The sequence below is a fragment of the Lycium barbarum genome, chromosome 9 (assembly GCF_019175385.1).
Source record: "Lycium barbarum isolate Lr01 chromosome 9, ASM1917538v2, whole genome shotgun sequence".
Classification (NCBI taxonomy): Eukaryota; Viridiplantae; Streptophyta; class Magnoliopsida; order Solanales; family Solanaceae; genus Lycium; species Lycium barbarum.
In genome coordinates, this window is record NC_083345.1 from 105,532,921 (window position 1) to 105,548,940 (window position 16,020).

Sequence of the window (16,020 nt, forward strand, 5' to 3'; positions counted from 1 at the left end):
TGTATTTCATATCTACGGCTTTCAAAGATATTCTTTCATGAGTCCTTCATGCATTTATATATATGTATAGCTATTTCTCACACCGCGTCGCGCTATAGTCCGTCGGGCAGGCACATAGATGTGCACACCACTGCAGTGGGCAGATTATGATATTACCCCGGACGCTGGATGACATGATATATGGATCAGGCTGTACGTTCCTCAGCACTAACATTTATGGATTGGGCTGTACGTTCCTCAGCACTAACAGTATATATATGTATATGATTTTTAAAGAGAGCATGCATATCATACGCCACAGAGGCACTTTCAGATATTGAGATTAGCTTTCATGTTTCAGATATCTTTCATAATTCTTATGTACTTGTTATTCTTATGCCTTACATACTCAGTACATTTTTCATACTGATTCCCCTATTGCTCGGGGGGCTGCGTTCATGCCCGTAGGTTCAGGTAGACGGACATGTTAGAACCCGTATTTTTGTACAGTGGAATAATCCAGATTTATTTATGATAAGCTAAGGACAAAATTATTTTGGGATACAAAGTCGGGATTCTCGACCTTCGATTTTATTTTGAGATATAAGTTGTGCATGAATTTATTGGTATGGAATAATTAGGAAAATTTGGGACCAAAAGTGATAAAAATTGGAAGTTGAAAATCATCCATTTTTCCATGTTGGCCGTGTATGATGGGAAAGGGACCCCACACAATTTTGTGTCATCTTTTAATTGGGACAACACATTAAGGTGGGCCAAGGGAATTGTACATTTCACTTAAGTGATAAAAGATGACCTCTAGCCTTTATTTCCATTTCATCCACACTTAGAAAAAGGAGCAAAAGCTGGAAACCCCCATTAGAGGCTCACGGCCAGCCATAGCAAAAATCACCTTCCATTTCTTGTCCTTCTAAAATTATTTTGTTGATGTAAACCCATTATTTTGAGGTCCCTAAGTAGCGTGGAAGCATCGTTGGAGCGATCAATCCATTATTTCTCACCTTTTGGAAACCCTAGGCTATTGGAAAGTTGAAGAAGAAAGGTAAGCATTCATTACGTTTTATGTATTGTGAAGGTTGTATGCTTGTTGTAGTATGTTATAATGGAGGAAAATCATAAAATATGGAATGTGGGAAGTGAGTTGTGGGTGTGGTGTTCTAGCCGTGTAGTGTGTGTGTGTGTTGTATTATATTGAAGTGATGAATCAATGTTTAATTAGTATATTATGATCATGGTAAGGTGAAGAACGATTGAAATTTTCCATTTATGTATATGTGCAGTGTTGGTCGAAATGGGTCATATTATATGACAATAAACGAATCGATATCGCTTAATGTTTTAGTCGTCGTCGTTGTGAATTCTATGTTGGAAATGAATGCTTAATGGCTCAAATTGATATTGTGATTGTTGCGGACTGATTTGGAGATTTTTGTGCATCTAATGTGATTGGTATATTGATGATAATAGCATTGTTAGAATGTGAATTGTGGATACAAATCATGGTTTGAAAATGAGGAATAAATTGAATTGAGGTTCTCCGTTAGGGGGCTGTTTTCGGCTGAATTGGAGGAAAACTTTGGGTTGTTGGAAAAGTTGTATAAATTTCTTAGAATGTCTTGAAATGTTTTGGGTATGGGTTCGGGTTAGTATGTGAACATATAAGCGTCGATTTTGGCTTGAAGGTAAGTCGTCGAATTGAATTTATGAAAGTTGATAAATGATGGCAAGAGAGCTATTATTATTGAATTACCTTTCGGATTAATTATTAATGTTGTTAGGTTGGTTGTTGTGGTTGTTGTTGATTGATATGGCCGAGTTAAATTCTCGGGGTAGCCTATTTACAAGGGAAATGCTGTCCGAATTTCTGTAGAATTTAGGGCGAAATCGGAATTTATTGCCCAATAAGTCTTTAGCTGATGTTTGACATTTTATGGCTTATTTTTAGATCGTGGGCAGCCCGAATCATAGTTTGGACTTAGCTTGAGTTGGATCATATTGGAGAGCGTTTGAGGTATGTGAAGTAACCTTTCTTTTTGGCATGCCTTAGTTAAAGTAGGCCATGATACGAGCCTCTAGGAAACTCTATTCTCGCAAATCCGAGCTTGTCTATGATTCGTATTTGTTTCCTTGGTATTCTTGGGCGCATATGCCATAACATTGATCCTTTTATCCTTGGAGTTTATAATTTGTAAAGATTTCATGAAAGTTGATTTTTGGTTTCAAAGCTTGTTCTTTAGCGATTCCAAAAGTTCAAACGCCCATAACTTCCTCAGGAAAGCTCGGATTGCTTTGAAATTTTCGTAGGAGTTTGTATGATATAAAATGAGTATGTTTTTCATAGGCGGGCTCAGTTCGGGTCTATACTCGTCCGTGGGTCCCGCGACGCCCTTATGCAATTTCGGTAACTTTGGGAAGAAAATGTTGTAATTATTATTCCGATTTCAAATATGACCATTTTACTTATCTTTTGGATTTATGATAATGATTTTATGCATATGATTCCTCACTACTCCGCTCGTGCCCTATGATATCGTTCGCCGGTTCCCGGGCCGGTTCGGTTGTCGTGCGTATTATGATACATTCCGGTGTTATGCTGTGTTTATGGTTCACCGAGCTCCTCGCTCGAGGGCCGGGTTCCATATATGTTTGGCGTTATGCGGTGATTGGCATTATGCTGTGTTGTGATGTGTGCCGGGGATTCGGAGATTTGAAACTTTCTGGTGTTATGCTGTGTTATGGCGCCATTGACAGGCGGGCGACCATATTTTCCTGTGCCCTATGCATAATGTATACTTTGGAAATAAACATTTTGATATTTTTGGATATGTATTATTTTCCATACTTCTGGTTCGATTACTGTTCAAGATTTATTTCTTTACCTTCTGCTTTGCATACTCAGTACATATTTCGTACTGACCCCCTCCTCCGGGGGCTGCGTTTCATGCCCGCAGGTACAGACGCACAGCCTGGTGATCCACCTGTTTAAGACACCCCCTTCTGCTATTCGGAGTGCTCCTCTCATTCCGGAGCTTATATTTTTGGTATATATATTTGTTAGTGCATTCATATATATTATCTGTGCGCAGGGTTAATTTGGATAGTCTCTAAAACAAAGGAAACTCTGCCGAAATTTTTCTGGAAATTATCTAAATTTGAAACACCGCCTTGTCGGCTTCTGCTATATACTTGAATGCGTTTGATAAAATTTGATATAGCATTTGATTGATGTGTTTGGGTGCCCAGATCGGGCACTAGTCACGGCCTACGGGGTTGGGTCGTGACAGGACAGGTGGTCTAGCTCAGTAAGACTTCCATTCAGCGGTAGTCGGTGCGCTCCACTTGGTTCGAAGCTGCAGTTCATTCTTGGTATGTTATTTTGACATATGTATATAGGTCTCTATAGCCTTCTATTCTATTAGAGGTCTGTAGACAGCTGTATGTAGTTGGGATGTTGTGTAGCCTTGTCGGCTCCTATTCTTTGTTATGCAGCATATGTAGCGGCCTAGTCGGCTTGCACTGTTCTTTCCAGTATGTATATACACAAGTGGTTGTGAGTTCTTGATATATAGCTCTTGATGTTGTTCTTACAGAGTCAGCATAGTTCAGTTATGAGTCAGATATGGTCCACCCTATTGTTCTGTGATAGCTAAGCAAGAGTAGGGGTGTCTGGCCAATAGGGGCCAGGCTCTCGTCACGGCTCATCGGCTTGGGTCGTGACATTATTCCCCCAAAAATAACAATACCCTTTTCAGTAATAGCCACAACATTGGTCTTAATTGGAGCAATCATAGCACAAAATTATACTTTAACTAGTGAATATGTTCGCGCTTCACGCGGTCGAGAAGAAAAACTAAAATATTATTTCATAATCGATGTAGTAAGGGGTTGACTTATTTGTCGTAACACTTCCTAATACATAAAGTGGTGATTAATACTTCTTTTTTCTCTTGACGATATTAATTGAACAATAACTAATAAAGAAAATACAATTCTTAAACTCATGGTCATAAAATAGCACATACTATAAAAATCACTAAAGATGCAATATATGTAAATTTAGAATTCATGTCTGATATAGTCTTACTTGATAATAGCTCTCTGACAATATTTTCGAATAGCATCTCAAAGATTAATGCAAAAGTACTATTTTATAACAATTGAAAAGACAAAAAAAGGTAAATTTACCTTAATTCCTATAAAGAAGACGGAAGATACATGTAACATTCTAACTCTCCACTTCCATAGACAAACAAGGTAACAAAGGATCCTAAGAAAAAGCGAAAAATAAAGACTCGAAAAGGTTCATACTTAGCAGGTAAGTAAGTGCATTCCCTACGAAATTGAAGATATCAATATTTATATAAGTCAATTGAAGTACATCTACAATTTTCAAAATATATAAATGTAAAATTTTACATAAACAAAAATGAAAATTAGATAATGAAAAATATAACCTTTATAGAATATACCCTATACAAATAGGGGTCTATAGTGCAAAGGAAAAACCATTATTGTGAAAAGTATATTTAACTTACACTTCTAAAAAGATTGTTAGTTTAGCAAGATACATTTTATATAAAATGAAGTGGAAATTTGAGTAATTAAGTGAAACTGGTTTAGGTCGTTGATAGCATAAAACAAACTTTAACTTTCATCTCTTTTTCGTTACCTTATCTTCTCAATTTTCTTATACTAAAAAAATAATAATTATCATATAATAATCAAAGGTGAACTTAATAAAATTGATCAATTTGATTTTTTTTAAGATAATATAGAATAAAACATTAAAAAGGTATAATAGGTTTGAACACTTATAAAAGATGGAATCGAATTAAGCATCAACTGGATTTTTAATCTTAATGTATATCTTTGATCAATAAATGTTATAATGGCCTTCGTCTAGACTTCATACTTCCGGTGCCTAAAATATATTTGGTACCGCGAAAATCCACCAAATTCATATGCAGAGTTTTCATTGTTTTGGATAATATGAAAATTTGCCATTAATTTTATTTGTTTCGAGGAAGAAAAAGATGAAGAGAGAGAAATAAAAATCACCTCAACCCATAGTCAAAATTATCAAGAAATGAAACTCCGCCTTCATTTAGATGAATGGTCAAAACTTGCAGAGCGACTCCAACTCTCTTATAAATAACACTGCATATAAACGGTTGGCTCGGTGTTGTTACAGAGTGTTGGTATTGTATACGTGGTAAAATGCAGCTTTGCACGTGGCGTCTAGCTAGCAAAACACGTGGCGATTAGAATAGGAAGCGTCGAGTCATTTCAGCGAACCCAAGAAGAGGATTACGATTTTACCTGAGGCAAATCCAGCGTAGCAAATTCACTCCGAAGTGGTAGCCCGATAAGCGCATTAAATAAGGATATCACGTCTTGCAACCGTTATTCAACCGGACCAGATTCAGTGTAGACGTTACGATTGGCATTCAAAATGGCATTTAAGGTCCTTTATTAGTCATTATTGAGAATGGTTTTGGGCTAATGGCTTGAATATTAGTCGGAGGCATTCCTTTTCACGGAATTCAGTCTGAAAGCTCACAGAGGCCAAGTTTTGTTCTTTGTTTTAACCTTATCTTTTCAATATTTCATACTAATTACTGCATATTTATACACTAACTTTGGAAAATTAAATCACATATCCTTTAAACCGCGTACAAATTTAATTGTACCCTTTTCAGGGGTAAACAGTTTGGCGCCCACTGTGGGGCTAAGGATAATAGTAGTGGTTTGTTCAAATCTCACTTATGTTATTTGAAGTTTTCTTGTAATCAGGATTTTATCAGGAATGTCAGGGAACCATGATCACAACGATCCTAACAACAACAACGCTATCAGCAATAACGAGGTGCCGGCTCTTGATCCAGTCATTGGTGAAACTAGGAATGAACAGATTGTTTCACCTTAAGGGTCCAGAAGAAACAGCAATGAGGATGAAGCAGAGAACGTGGTGCGAGTGGCCAGGACTGATCTGGACAAAATATTAGACATGTTGGATAAGCAACAACAAGCAATTAATCAGTTACAAGATAACGGGATGACTGTGTCAAATAAGGATGTTGAGGCTCGTACCGAAGGTCGGGGTGATGGGAACGGCAAAGATTCGGAATCGAATGAATCTCAGAGATCTTGAAATTGCTCAAAGATCTCACTAATCGAATGGAGAAGAATGAAAAGAAAGTGGATATTTTCAATTCACGAGTGGACCAGATACCTGGAGCACCGCTAATTTTGAAGGCTCCAGATTCCAAGAAAAATGTTCAATTGCCATTCCCACCAAGTGCTGCTCCAAAGCTGATCCTGAAATGATTTAAGATGCCAGACCTCCCAAACTATGATAGGACTATAGATGCACAGGAACATGTGACGGCATATACGTGTTTAATCAAAGGCAACAACATGCAGCCTGATGAAATTGAGTCGGTTATGCTCAAAAAATTCGGTGAAACATTGGCCAAAGGAGCTATGACTTGGTATCATCACTTACCCGAACATTCTATTACGTCTTTTGCTCGCTTGCAGATGTGTTCATCAAGGCTCATGCCGGAGCGAAAAAGGTGCAAGCAAGGAAGGCCGACATATTCAGAATAGCCCAGAAGGATGACAAATTGCTGCGGGAATTCGTGACAAGATTTCAAAAGGAACGAATGCTCCTCCCCGCAGTACCAGATGAATGGGCAGCAGAAGCTTTCATTAAGGGCTTCAACCCAATGAGTTCTATTGCGTTGCTGAAATTGAAGGAAAATTTGTTGGAATATCCAGTAGTTACATGGGCAGATGTGCACAACCGGTATGAATCAAAGATACGGATAGAAAATGAATTAATGATCAGTCTGAGCTTCCAGTTGTGGTTGCAGGAAGAGTTAAGGGATGAGAAAAGTCTAAAAGATTAACAAAAGTCTAAAAGAATAATAGATTCATACTTGAAGGCGTTAAAGGATAGATATCAACCCAATGAAACTTAGGAACGATCGAATTTCTGATCGGATCGAAGACAAAATAATCGATCTTTATCATCCGATAGAAGCGGTGGTGACAGGCGTTGTGATCGCAGACCTTCAAGCAAAGGATTGTAAGATAAAAATGCCGCTGGGACTTCCTTTGCTAATCATGTTGATAGTCCCAGCCTGTCCGAGTATAATTTCTGCATAGATGCGGTAGAATTAATGTTAGCGATTCGACGTATAGAAGGTGCTAAATTTTCGAAGGATATCCAGACAGATCCTAATTTGAGGGATGGGAGATTGATTTGTGCATTTCATCAAATGCATGGTCATCAGATAGAGGATTGTCCTCACTTGAGGGATGAGGCAGCCCGGTTACTGAAGGAGGGTCACTTAAGGGAATTCTTAAGTGAGCGTGCCAAGGAAAATTATGGCAAAAATAAAGATACAAATAAACCGGTGGAACCAGTCAATCCTCAGCATGTTATTAACCGACATGGCAAAAGCAACTATCATGGCGTCAAAGAAAACCAAGGTGTCAGTGACTCGAGAGAAAAGATCTAGGGATTATTTACGCAACGAAGCGATCACATTTAACCACGAGGACACTAAGGATATTGTCCATCCACAAATTTCGCGCTGGTAATTTCTGTTAATATTAATAAATTCCCTGTTAAACTTATTTTAATTGATCCACGTAGCTCGGCCAATATCATCCAATGGAGGGTGGTAGAACAAATGGCTCTACTCTATCAAATTGTTCCGGCAGTTCGAGTTTTGAATGGTTTTAACATGGCGAGTGAGACTACGAAAGGAGAAATCATCCTACCGGTTGATGCAACAGGGACGGTCCGATTGACGAAGTTTCATGTCATAGATGGGTTGATGAGATACAACGCGTTATTTGGTAGGCCATGGATACACGATATGAAGAATGTTCCATCAACTTTGCATATGACGCTAAAGTTTCCAACTCCGGAAGGAATCAAAGAGATCCGAGGGGATCAACCAGCGGCTGAGGAGATTGTTGCCATTAAAGGAAACTTGGAAAAAGGAAAAGACAGAAAGAGTAAGAAAATGTTGGAAAAATACAAATTATAAAAAAATGGAGGATGTAATTGCAGAAAATCGGAGGAAACATGAATCACTTCAAAGTCGGAGAAGTTGGAGGGTGAAATTGAAGATTTAGAAGAAGAAGAGTATTTATATCGAGTTCCCAGATCATTTGTGGTGCCTGACGATTCAGATGCAACCAATCAACCATAGTGGAACTCGAGCAAGTGGTCTTATTAATCCAATGGTCCGAAAGGAAGGTATACCTAGGCACCGATTGACTATGGAGCTCAGGGCTAAATTTATTGAATTTCTTAAATTTACGCAGATTATTTTGCATGGTCCCATTTAGACATAACAGGTATACCATCGGAAATCACAACTTATAAGTTAAGCCTGGACCCAAGTTTTCCACCGGTAAAGCAAAAACGGCGACCCATTGTAAAGGTAAAAAAATAGATTTGTTAAAGAAGAGGTAACCAAATTATTAAATATTGGTTCTATTCGAGAAGTTGAATATCCTGAATGGTTGGCAAATGTGGTAGTAGTACCTAAAAAAGGCAATAAATTTAGCATGTATATAGATTTCAAAGATTTAAAAAAGCTTGCCCAAAGGATTCTTTTCCTTTGCCTCATATGGATCGTATGATCGACGCTACGGAAAGGCATGAGATGTTAAGTTTTCTTGACGCCTACTCCGGGTACAACGAAATAAGGATGACCCCAGAGTATCAAGAGAAAACTTCTTTTATTACCAAGTATGGAACATATTGTTATAGTAAAATGCCATTTGGTTTAAAAAATACTGGAGCAACATATCAACGTTTAGTAAATCGCATGTTTGAAAAGAAAAACGGTAATACGATGGAAGTTTATATAGACGATATGTTGGTTAAGTCCCTGGAAACTTGAGACCATCTTAAGCATTTGCAGGAAACATTTGATGTCCTCCGAAAATACAACATGAAACTAAATCCAGAGAAATGCGCTTTTGGGGTAGGCTCGGGCAAGTTCCAAGGTTTTCTGGTGTCAAACAGAGGGATTGAAATAAATCCGAATAAAATTAAGGCTATTGAAGAAATTCCAGAAGTCATTGGGGATGTGAAAACGGTACAAAGTCTTACCGGAAGAGTAGCAGCCTTAAGCCGGTTCATTTCCAGGTCCTCGGAAAAATGTCACAATTTCTTTTCACACATAAAAAAAAAAAGAATTTCGACTGGACTCGGGAATGCCAACAAGCATTGAGAGATCTGAAGAAGTACCTTTTGAGTCCGCCATTGCTGCATAAACCAAAAGCGGATGAACAGTTTTTTTATACTTGGCCATTTCAGAGGTTGTTGTAAGTGTTGTGTTAGTCTGAGAGGACCAAGTATGCAATCCCCAATTTATTATGTAAGTAGAATGCTGGCTAGCGCAGAAACTAGGTACTGATGGATATAAATTAGTCATGTAATTTTGAATATAAAAAATAAGATTTATAAATAAAACATGAATAATACTATCATATTCCCCCATATCTTCTAACAAATATTGCAGGAAAAAGAATACAAGAGAAATAAAGAGAAGGAACAAATTGCCAAAGAAAAGAAAAGAACCACTTATGCATCTACAACTCCGTAGACACATCCGTGATATTTACAGTCACATCTATGGCATCCGCAGACGCGTCTGTCACCACAATCGCATCTGTGACATTGACAGATGCGTCCGTCACCATAATCGCATCTATGGCATCAACAGATGCGTCCGTCACCACAATCGCATCTATGACTTCCATAGACGCGTCTATGGAGAAAAGTCAGGCATCCCTTTCTATAAGTAGCAAGCTACTCTGAAGACAAAGGGCATCCAAATTTAGCAAGATACAAGAATTAGTCTTGATCCATTTCTCTTCTTTTTGTCTTTGTGGGATACCATTTTCTATTTTTTTTTAGTTTTTTTTTTACTCCATAATGGAGTAATTTCTTTCTGTTGGGATAGTTGAGGAAGCTTGATATATTCATAATACTATCTTAGTTTTTATATGTTCTTGGCTTGAAATTTTTTATTTATATTTCAAACTGTGCTGGAATGATAATTTCAATTCATTAATATCACGTCTACATATTTTATCTCTAAGTTATTCTTATATTAATTTTGTAATTCTCGCGGAGCAAAATTAATATATAATAACCAATGAGTAAAATAGCAGAGTGAGAGTAATTTTTAGTATTATTATTCCAAATCTTTATCTTATTTCTTCCAATCCTAATTCTCACGGAGGAATTGACTCAAATAAATTTATTGATTTAAAGGCTAATCGCAAGAGGTCTTTACTCCAGTAGCTTAATTCAAGCAAGAAAATATTTCAGTTTAATCATCACTAGTTTTAAAGCAATTAATTGACATAACCTCACGGAGTGTTAATTAATTATTTATTTCTTAGTGTGAAAATATAATTGTATTAGTAATAAGCAATTATTCCTTAGAGAAATGCATGTAGAAACCGAGATTTTATCGTAAAAATATATCAAGTGAATTCAGCAGTTCCCAACTCTTTTTATAGATAACTTTTCCGGAAGTGATTTGTTTTTAATTTAAGTAATTTTAATTTCAAAAACTCACCTTTCATCAATTTGATTCTCTCAAATAGTAACAAAGATAATAGAAATCTGTAACATAGGTGGTTCCAATCTCTGTGGGACGATATCTTAAACTTTACTATAATTTGACAGAGTACGAGTAGAAAAATCTGTACACATTGGCCTCATCATACCCCCATCTAGAAAAATTGGCTATGGTATTATAACTCCGGCTAGAAAGTTAAGACCATATTTCCAATGTGTTGTAACAACCTATCCCTTGAGAAACATAATGCATAAACCTGAGCTGTTGGGTAGGTTGGCCAAATGGGCTGTAGAAATTAGCGGGTTTGATATAGAATAGAAGCCTAGTACGGCAATAAAATCCTAAGTTTTAGCCGATTTTATAGCTGATTTCACTCTAGGTTTGTTTCCGGAAGTTTAAAAGGAGCTTGTATTAGCTTCTAGGGCTATATCTGGAGTTTGGACCTTATTATTTACTAATGGTGCATCCAACGCAAAAGGGTCCGGACTAGGAATTGTGCTTAGAACACCTACGGGTGAAGTTATTAGACAGGCAATAAGAAATATGAAATTTACTAACAATGAAGCCAAGTATGACGTTGTGATTGCAGGTTTGGAATTGACAAAAAGCTTAAGAGCTACGTCAGTCGAAGCCAAGTGTGATTCGCTCTTGGTAGTGGATCAAGTTAATGGGATCTTTGATGCAAAAGAAGAAAGGATGCAGAAGTACTTGGATAGAATCCAAGTATTAATGCGTCGGTTTAAGGAGTGCAAAATAAAGCATGTGATCCGAGAGCAAAATAGCGAGGCAGATGCCTTGGCAAATTTAGGATCATCAGTGGATGTTGAAGGTGTAGGTTTCGGTAAAGTGGTGCAGCTCTTAAATTCAGCCATAGATAACTGCCACGGAGAAATAAATTTCGCAAACTTGACCTGGGACTGGCGAAACAAATATGTCGATTATTTGAAGGATGGTAAACTTTCAATTGATCCGAAGGAATCAAGAGCACTTCATACAAAGGCTTCCAGATATTGCATAGTTGACAGTCAATTATACCGGAGATCATTTTATGGTCCTTTGGCAAGATGTTTGGGTTCTGGAGAAACTGATTATGTAATGCATGAAGTGCATGAGGGGCATTGTGGAAATCAATCCGGGGCAGAATTATTAGTACTAAAGCTAATTAGAGCCGGGTACTATTGGTCGACGATGAAGGAGGACGCCAAGAATTTCGTCCAAAAGTGTGACGAATGTCAAAGGCATGCTCACTTGATCCACCAACCGGCGGAATTATTGCATCCGGTCGTCTCACTCTGGCCTTTCATGAAATGTGGAATGGACATTGTGGGGCCATTTCCTGCAGCTCCAGGTCAAGTTGCTACAATGGGCCATAGTTTATTCGTAGAAAAGTCACAGAATTCCTTGAAAGACTCAAAATTAAAAGGATTGTGTCTACTTCATATCATCCTAGCGCAAATGGTCAGGCTGAGACGACGAACAAAACGATCATTCAAAATTTGAAAAAAAGGTTGGATTCAGCAAAAGGCAAATGAAGAGAAACTTTACCAGAAGTATTGTGGGCATACAGAACCACACTGAAGACTAGACCTAGAGAGGCTCCGTTTTCTCTGGTGTAGGGACGGAGGCGTTGATTCCGGTCGAAGTAGGTGAACCCAGTTTAAGGTTCACTCATGCCACCGAAGAATCAAATAACAAAGCTATGGCAGTAAAGCTAGATTTAATGGAGGAGCACCGAGAGAAAGAATTCCTACAAGTTGTAGCTGAAAAGCAAAGAATGGAGAAATATTATAATCGACGGAGAAATCTTAGACACTTTCAAGTGGGAGACTTGATCCTCCAAAAAGTAACTCTGAATACTAAAAATCCCAACGAAGGAAAGTTAGGTCCAAATTGGGAAGGACCGTATAAAGTATCAGGAATCATAGATAAGGGCTCATATCAGTTGGAAGATGCAAATAGTCGTAAGTTGCTGAACAATTGGAATATCAGTCATCTGAAACGGTATTATTGTTGAAGAAAAGAAAAGGTATGATTTATGATTATTTAATAAGTAAATTGTGAGGTGTTTTTTTTCGAGTTTTTGTAGGAAGAAAGATGAAAACTCGGAGTAAATCCACATAAGCAGAAGGCAATCCAAGAACTGAAAACACGCATTGCACTCTTTTTCCCTTATACCGATTTTTGTCCCAAAAAGGGTTTTCCCAGCAAGGTTTTTAATGAGGCAACAATGTAAAGTGTGCTACTATCAAGATAAACTCGGGACTGTACGGCAATTGACAGTTTATCATAGCATTTGAATTTTCATACTTCAAACACAAATACTAGGGGGAATACCCTCGGATAGAAGCGTAAAGTGTGTAGTTTTTGAAGTTTAGTTTTTTTTTTTTTTCAAAGTGCAAGGGGAATGAAAGATCGAAGGAATCTTAGCTCCAATGTTAACTTTTTGTAAATACATAAAGTTCAAATGAACCTTGTCTGAAAATTCATGAAATATGAATAAATGTTGATCCAAATTATTTCCTCCGAATGATTTTGTTGAAATTCATGAAAGATCTAAGGAATTTTAGCCTCGATGTTAACTTTTTGTAAAGACATAAAGGTCGAATGAATCTTCTCTAAAAATTCATGAAATATGAATAAATGTTGATCTGAATTATTTCCTCCGAATGATTGTGTTGAAATTCAATTTATTCGAAATGTTTTATTAACTACGTCGAGTCTTGAGCTAGGGACTATCTACATGAAAAAAGGTCAGAATGAAATCTGAATCTTTTTTTTAAAAGGCGTTATACCGTCCAGAATCAAAAGTAAATTGAATCATGCTCGAAGTAAATAAGAGACGGCTTGTTTACAAGCATAAATAAAGGCTAAATACTTTTGTTAAGTTAATACGAGAAGATTGTCTCATAAGAATATCTAAGTAAGATAACAAAAATAGTAAAGATCAAAAGGCTGGTAAAATACAAAGAAAAAACAGAGAGGAGAAAATACGCAAAAGCAGGAATTTTAAATAAGTAATCACTCGGATTCACCATCTGAGTTTTCTGGGTTAGAATCCTCAGGATTATCCTCGGAGCTTTCAGTAGCAGATATTCGTTGGTAGGCTTGAGCTTCAAGTATTTTGGCCTCAACGATCTTTGCATCCCAATCCGGAAGGCCATTTCGACTCTATTCTAGGGTAAACCTATGAACATTCCACTTAGTGTGTTTATCCCTTAGAACGGATAAGGCCTTTTTAGCTGATAAGTCAGCACGAGCTTGATCCAGCTGAGTAGAAATTTCTTCGTTCTTTCGGACGGAGGCATCAAGATCAGATTTCAACTTAGCAATGATGCTGGTTAGTTGACAATTCTCGGCTTGGGGCTGCATAAGTCTTTGTTCGAAGCTCAGGGAAGCATCGGTTAGCTCAGCTATCCATTCTTCATCAATCATGGAGAGCTCGTTATTGAGCCTATCAACCTCAGTAGAAAGAAGGGCTTCGTTCTTTTCTTTAAGAAATAAAACCTCCGTATTGAAATCAACTTCATTTCGGAGATCCTCAAGGTCATTGAAAAGTTTGATCAGCCTCTCTCTCCAAAGCATTCTTTTCTGCCTGAACTCGTTCAAGATCTTCCATAGCTCGAAAGTAATCATTTTTTAGTGATGTCGCCTTTAGAGGCAGACAAAAAATATGCATGGTGAGGTGTTTCAGACGTGTACAACTGGAAAAGTCTCCCAACGTTTCGACCATTGGCGATCACCATCCCTGTCTCCATATTCTGAACAACACAACCAAAACGTGAGAAAAGAACAAGACAATTTTACTCCACCAATTGTCCAATTGAAATAAGATTAGCAGTGAGTTTAGGGACATAAAGGACATTAGTGAAGCAAGATGCGTTTCCAATGTCGGAGGCAGGTAATGTATCACCATTGGCTGTGATAACAAGATGATTTTCTGATGGAGTTGATAAAGAGTTTAAATTATGGATATCTCCTATCATAGTTAGAAGCAACTGAATCTATATGCCAAACTGTTGAATTCTTATTTAATTTTTTACCTGGATAGGCAACATTGAGAGCATTGAAAATAGCCCCTGGGAGAGCAGCAGCAACTGAATCTTGTATCATCTTTTGACGTGCTTTTGGATCCAAGGCAGATGGTGGTGTAGTCTCTGCTCGACTCATATAAGCTTTGTGCTTGGTTTGATGCGTGTTTGGGCGTCGATTGCACTCCATAATTATATGGCCAGGCTTCTTGCAATAATTGCATATATTTCTCTTCTTGCAATGTGACGCAATATGACCATACTCTTTGCACTCAAAGCATTATGGTCCAGACTTTTGAGACGAATTCTGAGTGTAGAAATTACCTTTTGATGCATACATAACCGTGTCAGCTGTGTAGGACGAATCCATTGCTGCTTGAGCATTGATGCGTGTCTCCTCACGAATGAGTTCTCCGAAAACCACATCAATGTCCGGTACAGTTTCTCTGTTAAGAATGTTTTCTCTAATGGGTTCAAAGTCAACGACTCGAGTCTTCTTCTTCTCCAGCATAACTTATTTGAGACGTGTGGAAGAAAGGTTTCCTCCAAAACTTTGGTCTTGTTCTGAACAGATCGCCATAAGTCCCGAATAATAATTCTGAATGTCTTTGTCTCCCTGCTTGTATTCTGAAAGAGTATGTTCTAATTCAAAATCACGAGCATGGTTACATTGAGCATATAAATTTTTGAGATGCTTCCACATCTCTGATGCCAGATTGAATAGACGCAGACTAAGTGCAACACCTACATGTACAGAATTGAGGATCCACGAAATGACACGAGCATTGTTAGCATGCCAAACTAGTTTTTCCTTATCTTCGTTTGGCTCAGTTGTTGATCCATCCAACATTCCAAACAATCTTTTCCCTTGAACAAAGATACGAAAATGAAATTTCCATGTAGGATAGTTTTTTCGATCAAATTTGGTAGACAAAATATCATGAGACTGTGACCCCATTAGGAAGACAGAAAAGATAACTTGATGACAAAAATCAAATAGCAACAAAGTATAAGAAGTACAACAATTTCAGGGGGTAAAAATTAGGCTCTTGATACCATGAAAACTATTGATAAATCAAGAATCATAAGAGATTGAAAAATATTCTATATATTTTCTGATTTACAATTCATGAACTATAGACTATTTATACACAAATATGTACATAATTACAAGCATGATTCTAGGCGCATATCATGCACAATATCGAGCCATATCTTCCACATTATTAAGGATGTGATTCTGCATAATCAGAGAATATATAAAATCATATCTGACAATAAAACCATATCTGATATGGTCAACACTATCAACTACTATTCTCTTCACGTTTTCATTTTTTATTTCAATTGTTTGAATGTTGATTATTTTT

At 37.4% G+C, this 16,020-nt stretch overlaps 1 protein-coding gene and 1 long non-coding RNA gene across 2 annotated transcripts; one reads left to right on the plus strand and one right to left on the minus strand.

Annotated features, from left to right (window-relative positions):
• The first annotated feature begins 844 nt into the window (after positions 1-844).
• LOC132611429 (uncharacterized) lies at positions 845-3,068 on the plus strand. The gene is made up of 3 exons (XR_009571634.1): positions 845-1,042; positions 1,946-2,011; positions 2,952-3,068. It is a non-coding gene; the product is annotated as an uncharacterized LOC132611429 (long non-coding RNA).
• Positions 3,069-15,164: 12,096 nt separating this feature from the next.
• Positions 15,165-15,608, minus strand: LOC132612116 (uncharacterized). Its single transcript, XM_060326453.1, has one exon. It carries the CDS (start codon positions 15,606-15,608, stop codon positions 15,165-15,167), a length of 444 nt encoding a protein of 147 aa, XP_060182436.1.
• Positions 15,609-16,020: the final 412 nt, after the last annotated feature.